The following is a 12,500-nucleotide window of genomic DNA, read 5'->3' as shown; positions in this document are numbered from 1 at the left end:
CATAGCTCTATAACACTAGCATGGGTAGCATTGCTAACTATAGCTCTATAACACTAGCATGGGTAGCATTAGCATTGCTAACCATAGCTCTATAACACTAGCATGGGTAGCACTGCTAACCATAGCTCTATAACACTAGCATGGGTAGCATTGCTAACCATAGCTCTATAACACTAGCATGGGTAGCATTGCTAACCATAGCTCTATAACACTAGTATGGGTAACAAGTCATAAAGCTAACAATGCTAATGTTGTGTCCATAAGACTAGTAGCATAGACAGACAGCTAACAGTGCTAACATCAGCTCCACAAAAGGAATATCGCATTACTAACATTAGCAGGAGTGAAAACATAAAAAGCAGTCCAGGTCCGTGCCCTCGGCACCAGCATGAGGCTTTGGGTGTGTGTGTGTTGGAGTTCAGTCTAAGAGCTGTTGTGTGTGTGTGTGTGTGTGTGTGTGTTGGAGTGCAGTCTTAGGGCTGTTGTGTGTGTGTGTGTGTGTGTGTGTGTGTGTGTGTGTGTGTTGTAGTGCAGTCTTAGAGCTGTTGTGTGTGTGTGTGTGTGAGTGTGTGAGTGTGTGTGTGTGTGTGTGTGTGTGTGTGTGTGTGTGTTGTAGTGCAGTCTTAGCGCTGTTGTGTGTGTGTGTGTGTGTGTGTGTGTGTGTGTGTGTGTGTGTGTGTTGTAGTGCAGTCTCAGGGCTGTTGTGTGTGTGTGTGTGTGTGTGTCTGTGTGTGTGTGTGTTGTAGTGCAGTCTTAGGGCTGTTGTATGTGTGTGTGTGTGTGTGTGTGTGTGTGTGTGTGTGTGTGTGTGTGTGTGTTGTGCAGTCTTAGGGCTGTTGTGGATGGCATTAGGAGTGGAGTCTGCAGTCATAGAGCCTTCTACTTAACAGTCACCCTGAGATGAAGGGCCTGTGATCTGTCTGTCTCTCTTTCTGTCTTTCTCTCTCTCTCTCTCTCTCTCTCTCTCTCTCTCTCTCTCTCTCTCTCTCTCTCTCTTTCTCTCTCTCTTTCTCTCTCTCTCCCTCTCTCTCTCTCTCTCTCTCTCTCTCTCTCTCTGTTGTTCACTTGTCCTCCTTCTCTTGTCATGTCACCCATTCTCAGGACCGAGTTGGAAAATATTGAAATGCCGTCTGCATTCTGCAAAGAAAACGATAATCCTAAGAATTAGATTTGCCAGCCTAAGTTGACTTAGAAGAAATAGCTACACACACACACACTCTCTCTCTCTATCTATCTCTCTCTCACACACACACACACACACACACACACACACACACACACACACACACACACACACACACACACACCCGCACACTCGGGTACTGCATACTCACAGAAGCCAAACAAATAACTTCAAAGAGGAGCATTTAGCCTAATCTTAGGAGGCGCTTAAGCTTACGCTTTTTTGTCCTGAAGTCAGACAGAAGCCCCTAAAACTCTAGAAGAACAGCCCGGTAATTCCACAGGCTGGAGTCAGACAGAAGCCCCTAAAACTCTAGAAGAACAGCCCGGTAATTCCACAGGCTGGAGGCCGGGGGCGGGGGCGGGGCCGGGGGCGGGGCCACTGTCTGTGTCTGGCCTTGCGTAATGACGCCAGCTCAAGCCTGTGGAGCAGCACTAGAGCCACTGCACATGTCTTGTGAGGGTGACAATGCCAGCAGATGGTATCAGACTCAACACACTTTATTCCAGCAGCAGGGCCACATCCGGCCCACATCCGGGTCACTGCTGTGCCACTGCCGGGCCACAGCTGGGCCACACCGGGTCCGCAGTTAACTGAAGTGCTTCCGTTCACGGACCATAAATATCAGTTTTACAAGACTGGTCTATTTTGTTCAAATGTACTTGCCGCTGAAGGAGATCACGTTTTCTTAGTTTAAGCCTTTACATCTAAATGTTTTGAGTGAATTTTTTTTTTCAAATTGTCATTTTTAAAAGGTAACTGTTTGTTGGCTCTGACCTCCTCAGGCAGTGTGTGTGTGTGTGTGTGTGTGTGTGTGTGTGTGTGTGTGTGTGTGTGTGTATGTGTGTGTGTGTGTGTGTGTGTGTGTGTTTGTTAACTGTGAAGCAAAGCAAAGCAAAGGAAAAACTGTTTAAAATGTATTTTGAGCACACTCACAGATCTATGATGGTTGCATTTGTATTAGGACCAGATCCACCCTTGGATCGGACACTGGCCAGCATGAATGTGTCCTTGATCCTGTCTTCCTCTTCCTCTTCCTCTCTCTCTGTCTCTCTCTCTCTCTCTCTCTCTCTCTCTCTCTGCAGTGCATTCCCACTACCTGTATGGGCACACGCTTGCGGCCTTTCGAGAGTAACATGCCAAAACCAGAGAGATCTTTTTCGAGGTGACTCGGGATGGAGGCGGGGCTTCCCACACCCCCCCTCTTCACCTGTACACCTGTGCTTTCTCGGACTCTGTGCAATAGAAGGCGGGGCAGCGATGACATCACTTTTTGTCACACCACTGCGCCACGCCCGGCTGCCCTGGCCTGTCTGAGGACTCGAGCGAGTGTGTAGCTTGCATCACCGCAGAGGAGGGGACCCCCTCTTCCTCCTCCTCCTCCTCCTTCTCCCGCTCCCATTCCTCTCCCAGTAACCCCAGTTATGTAGTTGTCGTGGTGATGGTGTGTGTATGCTCTCTGTTCTAAACTGGTGTACTTCGCCTAGTAGCCTGTCAGTTAGAGTCTATTTCCTGGGTGTTTCTATGGCAACAAGAGTATAAGGCTTCCCCCCTCCGGTTATGCAAGGTATTAATCTGTGTTTATCTGTATATAAAAATGGATGACTTATTATGTTTTTTTATAGAAATATATATACATATATATAAATATATATATATATTGAAATTGTATATGGAAAGAAGACTATATACTTATTGTATGAAAATGAGCTAATCTAAACCCTGTCGGAGTCGTTGAATCTTTTTGTTTGTTGGCTAGCGGTGCGCTAGGCCAGCGTGTGATGTGTTGGTGGCTCCGCCCCTCCTACAGCTGTGTGAGAACGCTGCGACGGTCACTTGAACAAATACTCTTTTGCTCTGCAATGAGTGCATTCCAATTAACCCTAACACGGTTAACAAGAAAAAGGCCAAGGTCCATAACACACACTCTCTCTCTCTCTCTCTCTCTCTCTCTCTCTCTCGCTCGCTCGCTCTCTCTATCTCCTGTGACTGTGTCATCCCTGCCCAGCCAAGTCACGGTGAATAAAAAGATGTTCAGATTAAAACAGAATCACGTCATGTGGAGGTCATGTAACAGAACAAGCAATAGTGATCTGCAGTGCACGCTACGAATACTCACTCAAGCATACATCGTCATGGCACTCGTGCAGGCTGGACACCTGACGTCAGGGCTCGGCTCTGGATCCTGATTGGTAGAGAAATGCAGTGACACCGTTCGGTTCCTTTTCAAGAGTCAGGGTGAGGCATCCGTAGAAAGCCATACATCACGTGGTTATGAACCTTTAGAGTCACTAGAGGTCTGTGGAGGCACTTTAACTTCAAGGTCACCTCTGTAGAGGCACTTTAACTTCAAGGTCACCTCTGTAGAGGCACTTTAACTTCAAGGTCACCTCTGTAGAGGCACTTTTACTTCACCTCTGAGCCAGTGTCTAGTAGAGGACACAGCTTGCGTGTTTTATGGCCCAATCCCAATGTCCGGACTCACGAACTCACGGACTTTGGTGCGCATTCCCGCGAAATTCGTATGGGCTTAGGGCTGTCCCAATGTCGAATTGCAACGGGCGTGAGGGTTTGAGTACAGACTTACCGAGCCCTTTCCGTGAGTCCGCATCGGTGCAGACTTAACCTAAGGGAATTACCCACAGTTCAAAGTGTTGTGACGTTTACCGCGGAGATCATAGAAAAATCCGGAAATGAAGGTAAACAACAGCACGCACGACACACATGTGCATGGTGCAAATGTTAGCAACGTCTTTGTTAGTAAACATCGCCATGGTACATGTGATCTCGTGAAGTGCTGTCCCAATCCAAAAATACCTATCTGAGCCCATGTGGCCTCACACACTCACTCACTTAGCACCTGAGATCAATTAAGTCTGTGAGTCCTTAGTCCTAGTCTTTAGGGCTGACATTGGGATTGGGCCTATGTCAAGCTCACTCACTACCATGGTGGAGGGTCTGAACAGCCTCAGACTGTGTCTGCATTAAGATGGATAAATATAAATACACAGTATCTGCAGTGAAAAAAGTCTTTGTGCACATTATCGTTTTTGTAGATTTGCATCCACACTAGAACACTGAAGCGCCACAGATGAGCTTGTTGTCGATGGTGTCACTCTGGAAGACTGACTTTCATCTGTTGTGGAAACTGCACCATTTAATCTTAAATTGGCACTTTCGCTTGTACACCATGCAACGCAAACCCAGAGTGTTCACATTGTTGTCGAAAAGTATCGTTTTCTGTCGGGATATACCGTTTTAACGTTAACAGATGGGCTAAAGAAAGACATACTGTCCGTTATATCTATCCGGCTCAGTGAGGTCAGGACCTCAGCTGGTGAGATGGTCTCTGATGCGGTTGCCATAGTAATCAGTGGTACGGTCATGCACACACTGAGACCCCAGCCAATCAGCAGCAGCAGCCTCGCTAGATGAAGTGCTGAGGTTCCTTTACAGAAAGCAGAGATAGAACTACACGAGCAGGCAGTGAACCGAGGGTTCTGCTATTCCTTAACAGATAGAACTGCATGTGCAGGCAGGGAATTCTCGGTAGTACAGCGTGAATTGAGGGTTCTGGCGAGACGAAGGACCAGGTTTGCTCTGGTTCCACCCCATAGTCCACATAGAGCTGCTGCTGCTGCTGCACTCAGCTCCATCCAGCAGGAGAGATGTGTTTGGATGCAGCCCAGAACTGTTGCTCTAAGCTATATCGTGCGCTCTGTGTTATGATATGCTATGCTATGCTATGCTATATCAGATCCACCCAGCACTGGCACTCTATGCTGTGCTATGCTATGCTATGCTATGCTATATCAGATCCACCCAGCACTGTTGCTCTGTGCTATGCTATGCTATGCTATGCTATGCTATATCAGATCCACCCAGCACTGTTGCCCTGTTCTATATCAGATCCACCCAGCAGGAGAGATGTGTTTGGGTGCAGCCCAGCCGCGATCAGGTCCAGCCTCCGAGTCCACGCTTACTCGTCCAAATAATAACCACTCCCACCTTTGCTGCTCTGGCAACCAATCAAATCCTCTCGCACAAGGCCCCTGTAGACGTAGCCAGCGGGTGCTCTTGTTCTAATGCTGCTGTGGCCCAGTCCTTGCTCTGACTGGGCAGACTCAGCCATCGTCTCCATGGTTACCTCACCACACACACACAGCAGGTTGCTGGGGAAACGCCACAACGTGACTCCTCTCCTCCAGGTGCAGACACTGCTCCTGTTGGACACCAGGGGGCGCTATCATGAACATGGGATACAGTACAGCATTCTACCTTCTGCCTCTCTCACCAAATCACAAGTGTAATTCTCACCATCAAGTATGAAAAGTGTATATTGCGTAATAGTATTATTATTATTACTACTACTACTACTACTGTTATCATTTTTACAGCTGATGTCTTGAATATATTCAACAGATGTAATGTGCTACCGTGGCAGCTAAGAGTACTGTATGTGTGTGTGTATGTATGTATGTATGTACGTACGGATGTACAGTATGTGTGTATTTTATGCCAAGTGTGAGACAATGCCGACAAATCAAGTCTTCATTTTCTTTTGGTTATTTAAATGTCATGTATGAAACACAACTAAGTAAAAATTGTTTTTAGATTAAAAATCATCATGTGAGCTCATTATTAAAGACCTGCTACAGGTAACAGACTTTGATAGCAACACCAAGAATGTCATTTGTTGTTATAGACAGTGAACAAAGGGTTGATGAAGCTAACTCTGACTCCCGACCACATGTGAAGCGAGGAGCTATCCTCACCGTGACCCTTGACCCCATGACCTATCCTCACCGTGACCCCATGACCCCATGACCTATCCTCACCGTGACCCTTGACCCCGTGACCTATCCTCACCGTGACCCCTGACCCCGTGACCAGAGCCCCTTTAGGGAGAGCCGGTCCACTTCCTATTAACTCCATTGTACCGGATTGTTCCTGCAATCTGTTGAAATTCCGCTAGGGACGTTGCCGAGCAAGTGATACATGAATTGTGGTCTATGGGGCTAAGCGGCTAGAACTCGTTTTTTTCACAGTTGACAACTTCATTTCTTAATGTACATTGTCGTAGTAGCTACCTGAGTATAGGTTTTCCACTGGAAATGAAATAAAAAGTCACTCATGTCCTTTCTGCTTTTCATAGGATGGGCCGTTTTCCCTGTAACATGCTAGCATTTAGCTCATGGATGCTCGCGACACTCGCGACCGATTACGACCGTCGTGAAGCTGAACCTTCTTTTAGGTCTATGGCCGTAAAGTGGTTCGCTTGTGTCACGTGACATGAAAACTTTGAAAGGGTTTTTAGGAATAACAACACATATTGAAATTTTTATTGGTCAGCTGATTGTCAAGTCAAGTTATCCTGCATCGCATGCATTAATGCAATTTTAGGAGAAAAAATTATATAACGACAAATGTGGTACTGGGGGGTTCAGCTCCATTGCCACCCATTCATTCACCACTTGCTCGCGATCGCCCTCTAGTTGCAGTACCATGCGGAAGTATTTCGCTAGTGGTCCTTCTCCCCTTATTAGACATTCTCTGCCGTGACCTATCCTCACCGTGACCCCATGACCCCGTGACCTATCCTCACCGTGACCCCATGACCCCGTGACCTATCCTCACCGTGACCCCATGACCCCGTGACCTATCCTCACCGTGACCCCTGACCCCGTGACCTATCCTCACCGTGACCCCTGACCCCGTGACCTATCCTCACCATGACCCCGTGACCTATCCTCACCGTGACCCTTGACCCCGTGACCTACAGTATCCTCACCGTGACCCCATGACCCCTGATCTTCACCCCAAACTTCAACCTCAACCTTAAGCCACCACTCCACTCCACACCTGCTGTACCTTAACCTAACCTCAACTCCACACCTACCTTAACCTAACCTTAACTAAACACCTACCTTAACCTAACCTTAACTAAACACCTACCTTAACCTAACCTTAACTAAACACCTACCTTAACCTAACCTTAACTCCACACCTACCTTAACCTAACCTCAACTCCACACCTACCTTAACCTAACCTTAACTAAACACCTACCTTAACCTAACCTTAACTAAACACCTACCTTAACCTAACCTTAACTAAACACCTACCTTAACCTAACCTCAACTCCACACCTACCTTAACCTAACCTCAACTCCACACCTACCTTAACCTAACCTTAACTAAACACCTACCTTAACCTAACCTCAACTCCACACCTACCTTAACCTAACCTCAACTCCACGCCTACCTTAACCTAACCTTAAGCCACCACTCCACTCCACACCTGCTGTACCTTAACCTAACCTTCACCCTGACGAGGTCCTTCCTCTACCTGTACTTACGTTTCTCTCCGTCAACACACTCTCAGTAGACAGCAAAATGGTCCTGCAAAAAGAAACATATCTACTCTCTACCGTTGTTTCCTGTTTCCGCTGGTTATCAGCTGTGGATTTAGTTATCAGGCCAAGATAGACCTGAAGACCAAGCAGCACATATTCTAGTTCTGGAGAATATCATGCTGAACTTCTTTGTTGTTTCTGGGGAAAGAAGCCTGACACATCTTTATCTTTATCAGCTGGAGTCCTTGTTTACAACTAAGAGAACTACAGTAGTCTGAAGAGAACTAAAAACTGAAGAGAACTAAGAGCTAAGAGAACTATAGTCTGAAGTTTAGTTCTTCTCTCTCTCCCCTCACACCACTACACCATGTTGTGTATGTGTGTGTGTGTGTGTGTGTGTGTGTGTGTGTGTGTGTGTGTATATGTGTGTGGGTGTGTGTGTGTGTGTATGTGTGTGTGTGTATGTGTGTGGGTGTATGTGTGTGTGTGGACAGTGGAGAGCGGGAGCAGGGTAAACAGCTAGTGCCAGTGTTGTGTGAGTGACACTGCAGCTCTGTCTCATTACTGTGTGTGTGTGTGTGTGTGTGTGTGTGTGTGTGTGTGTGTGTGGAGGGCGAGGGGGGGGGGGGGTAACAGACTGGAGAACGGTGCTCTCAAGTGTGTGACAAGTCCGTGGTAGGAGAACAAAACTTCTTTGATTGTGTGTGTTTGACATGCTACTGAACTGGAGAACAGTATGTAAAACTCAACACGTGTGTGCTGGGGTGTGTGTGTGTGTGTGTGTGTGCGGGAGTGTGTGTGACAGTTCAATGGAAGGGGAGTAGCAGGTGCAGCTGTTGTTTTCTTTCACCATCTCTCTGATCCACTCGTCTACTTCTGTGTGTGTGTGCGTGTGTGTGTGTGTGTGTGCGTATGTACAGCATGTATGTGTTTGTGTGTGCGTGTGTCTGTGTCTGTGTGTGTGTGCGTGTGTATGTATGTGGATTCTTACATAGCTGTGACTTTATGTGTGTCTGTGTGTGTGTGTGTGTGTGTTTGGAGGGGGGGGGGGTCATGTCCATACACCGCATACAGTTATTAGATTATATGTTCGATATATTAGATATATTAGATATATTTGAGCATCCTGCCATTGCGAGTCTGTGTTACTTTGGATGAGAGAATCTGCTAAACATCAGTCTTCTTTAACTTTAAAGTAAAATAACTTTAAAGTGTGATCGTATCATTCATTCAAAGACTAGTCAACTTTAACTTTAAAGTGTGATCGTATCATTCATTCAAAGACTAGTCAACTTTAACTTTAAAGTGTGATCGTATCATTCATTCAAAGACTAATCAACTTTAACTTTATAGTGTGATCGTATCATTAATTCAAAGACTAGTCAACTTTAACTTTAAAGTGTGATCGTATCATTAATTTCAAGGCTAATCATCTTTAACTTTAAAGTGTGATCGTATCATTAATCCAAAGACTAGTCAACTTTAACTTTAAAGTGTGATCGTATCATTAATTTCAAGACTAATCATCTTTAACTTTAAAGTGTGATCGTATCATTAATTCAAAGACTAGTCAACTTTAACTTTAAAGATGAGTAGCCTCACAAGTGACTAGTGTGAACTCTGGACATCTCTGTCACACGACTTTATGTTTTATTTTCTTTAGCGTGTAAGTGGTATCACTGGATGGAATTGACTAGTTTTTTTCAGAATTTTTTTGCAATAATTTATTTTTCTTTAAATGGAAAACAGTGTCACATCTGAAATCAAATACAGAAATACACAACAATCTTTATTATAAAAGTCCAAATAACTTAGCAAAAAAAACAAACAAATAAAAAATAAACTGTCAAAAGCACTCTGTAGAAAAAGGAACATATTTACATCACTGGAGTTCAGGACAAGCGTCCAGTTACACAGAAATTGGTCAAAACTGCTAAATAAAATATTGGCCCCGCACAATTTACCCCTCTTTGGTAAGCAACACACACACACACACACACACACACATAAAATGGAGAAAACACAAAAACACAGATCTGCATTAAGTGGGGAAGGAAAAGCCCATCTCGCCCTACTTCTCTTCCCGGCGTTCCCCGAGGGAAAAGATCAACGCTTTGGAAAACTCGTGGACCACAGGGTTTAATGGAAATAATAAAAACAAACGGCCTAACGGCTGTCTCGCTGGTGTCTGAAGGCTTGTGATTGGCTCCCTCTCATGTCGCTAGGTAGTACTGCTGTTTGGGGTGGATGGGTGTGTTCGGCCGTGCCGTGTGGCTCATTTGGAAATGTCCAGCGGGTAGGAGATGGGAGCGGTGTCGGAGTCCGTGATGCTGTCCACGATGCAGGTCAAGGAGCGCAGGTTGGTCTGCTCCGAAGAGTCCTCGTGCAGCAGGTCTACAGGTAAACAAACAAACAACCAAACACAATAAACAACTGCTACCATGACAATATATCTTAATATCAAATACAATAAACAACTGCTACCATGACAATATACCTTACTGTAATATCAAACACAATAAACAACTGCAAGCACAGAAATCAAACGAAGACAAGAAATTATAACAATAATAAGCTGACTTCAATGAATAGTTCCCTGTTTTTATACTGTTCCCTTTAGCCATAGATTTTGATAGCTGGTTTTGTTAGAATATAAGTCAGAATATATAAATAATCAGGTGTTAGAACTGTGAGATTTAAATATACAATATAAATGAATCAGATGTTAGAACTGTGAGATTTAAATATATAAAATAATCAGGTGTTAGAACTGTGGGATTTGTTTAAGCTGTCTATTGCACTGTGATTTGATTGGAACCAGTAGGTGAATATTATGGGCTCTCATGGGCCCACTCTGATCACTATGGTTGTGATCTTACTGTCATGGTGCTGTGTGTGAGTATTATGGGCTGTGGTGGGGCTCTTACTGTCATGGTGCTGTGTGTGAGTATTATGGGCTGTGCTGGGCGCTCTTACTGTCATGGTGCTGTGCGTGAGTATTATGGGCTGTGGTGGGCGCTCTTACTGTCATGGTGCTGTGCGTGAGTATTATGGGCTGTGGTGGGCGCTCTTACTGTCATGGTGCTGTGCGTGAGTATTATGGGCTGTGGTGGGCGCTCTTACTGTCATGGTGCTGTGCGTGAGTATTATGGGCTGTGGTGGGCGCTCTTGGTTCCGTGTGGGTGAGTATTATGGTCTGTTGTTGCTGTTCTTACCATCGTGGCCTGTTCCGTAGGCGGGGGCGCAGTGTTCTGTGTGTGAGTATTATGGTCTGTTGTTGCTGCTCTTACCGTCGTGGCCGGTTCCGTAGGCGGGGGCGCAGTGTTCTGTGTGTGACTATTATGGTCTGTTGTTGCTGCTCTTACCGTCGTGGCCGGTTCCGTAGGCGGGGGCGCAGTGTTCTGTGTGTGAGTATTATGGTCTGTTGTTGCTGTTCTTACCGTCGTGGCCGGTTCCGTAGGCGGGGGCGCAGTGTTCTGTGTGTGAGTATTATGGTCTGTTGTTGCTGTTCTTACCGTCGTGGCCGGTTCCGTAGGCGGGGGCGCAGTGTTCCGAGACGCTGCTCCACTCTGGGCTGCTGCAGCAGGTGCTGCCCGACCCCTGATCGCTAGACGACGACACCTGTTGCCACGGAGACAAACACACACACACACACACACACACACACACTACTGTCAGTCATATGCCACCACCATACGCCACACCCCCTCACCAGCCTGTCCAGCCATGGCAGAGCGTCACAGCCTGAGGACCAATCAGAGGGCCACTCTGCTTGTGGGCGCACGGGCAGCCATTTTGTTTAGTGCCCCCAGAGTGCCATGTCTGCCTGAGGGGTGAGTGTGAAGTCTTCTCCACCCGCTACTCCAAACACACAGAACATCTCCACCCTCTACACCCAAATACCCAGAGCCATCTTCTTACCCACTACACCCAAACACCCAGTGCCATCTTCTTACCCACTACACCCAAACACCCAGTGCCATCTTCTTACCCACTACACCCAAACACCCAGTGCCATCTTCTTACCCACTACACCCAAATACCCAGAGCCATCTTCTTACCCACTACACCCAAACACCCAGTGCCATCTTCTTACCCACTACACCCAAATACCCAGAGCCATCTTCTTACCCTCTACACCCAAATACCCAGAGCCATCTTCTCCACCCTCTACACCAAACACACAGAGCATCTTCACCCGCTACACCATAATACGCAGAGCTGTAGGTACAGTGAGTAGAACCCTGTCGGAGGTTCCTACGGGTGGAGCAGATGGAACCCAATCATAGTTACTGCTGGCTTCCGCTGTCTGTTTCTGATCAAACTGATCATGGCAGCACAGAAACACAAATAGCAGTCCATGATCAAGTGTCAAATGTTATGATAATAAGGGTTCTCGGTACAGTATGTTATAAAACACGAGCGAGACATCTTTTAGGAAATTATTCTCTATTGTATGTGCTTTTTCTTATAACACTGTTACAGTCAGCCAGTTGCTCTATCAAAAATGCTCCTCGAGTCATGCCCTGCATGAAACCAGTTTCAATGTACTCAACTTCTATCAACAATGTGTTAACAACATTTATAACATAACACTAACTTATCAATGTATTGTATAATCCAGTTTAAATTGATGTATTCACCTTCTCTCAGTAATGTATTAGCAACATACAGTATCCATAACATACAGTAACTTATCAATGTATTGTATCAGCAATTCTAATGAAATTCCATCCTTATGAGAAAGTCTCTATCTATGAGTCTATGACTGTCATTACACACCCACACATGTCAGTCAAGATGATTACACACCCCCACACACAAAAGAAACCTGCTTCACTTTCAACTCTGTTTTTCACTTTTCATTTTAGTAAACTTGAACTTTTAATTATGTTATTTACTTATACGCCATTTAGTAATTAAAAGGTACTGTCCTTCAGTTTTTTATTATTTATTTATTAGT

At 45.6% G+C, this 12,500-nt stretch overlaps 2 protein-coding genes across 2 annotated transcripts in view; one reads left to right on the top strand and one right to left on the bottom strand.

The window, feature by feature from the left end:
* ppfia4 (PTPRF interacting protein alpha 4) overlaps positions 1–3,820 on the top strand; it is a 164,477-nt gene extending 160,657 nt beyond the window's left edge. Inside the window, exon 25 of the mRNA XM_062544898.1 lies at positions 2,269–3,820. The gene's annotated coding sequence lies outside the window, so the exon portion shown is untranslated. The remainder of the gene's footprint in view (positions 1–2,268) is intronic.
* Positions 3,821–9,293: 5,473 nt separating this feature from the next.
* myog (myogenin) overlaps positions 9,294–12,500 on the bottom strand; it is a 4,519-nt gene continuing 1,312 nt past the window's right edge. The window contains exons 2-3 of the mRNA XM_062544874.1: positions 11,053–11,158; positions 9,294–9,931 (exon numbers count right to left, since the gene is read on the bottom strand). Coding sequence (XP_062400858.1) covers positions 9,813–9,931; positions 11,053–11,158 — 225 coding nt within the window. The 3' untranslated portion in view covers positions 9,294–9,812. The remainder of the gene's footprint in view (positions 9,932–11,052; positions 11,159–12,500) is intronic.

The sequence above is a fragment of the Sardina pilchardus genome, chromosome 9 (genome assembly GCF_963854185.1).
Source record: "Sardina pilchardus chromosome 9, fSarPil1.1, whole genome shotgun sequence".
NCBI classification, from domain to species: Eukaryota; Metazoa; Chordata; class Actinopteri; order Clupeiformes; family Clupeidae; genus Sardina; species Sardina pilchardus.
The sequence above is the reverse complement of the archived record's forward strand: the minus strand, read 5'-3'. Positions and strand labels throughout refer to the sequence as shown.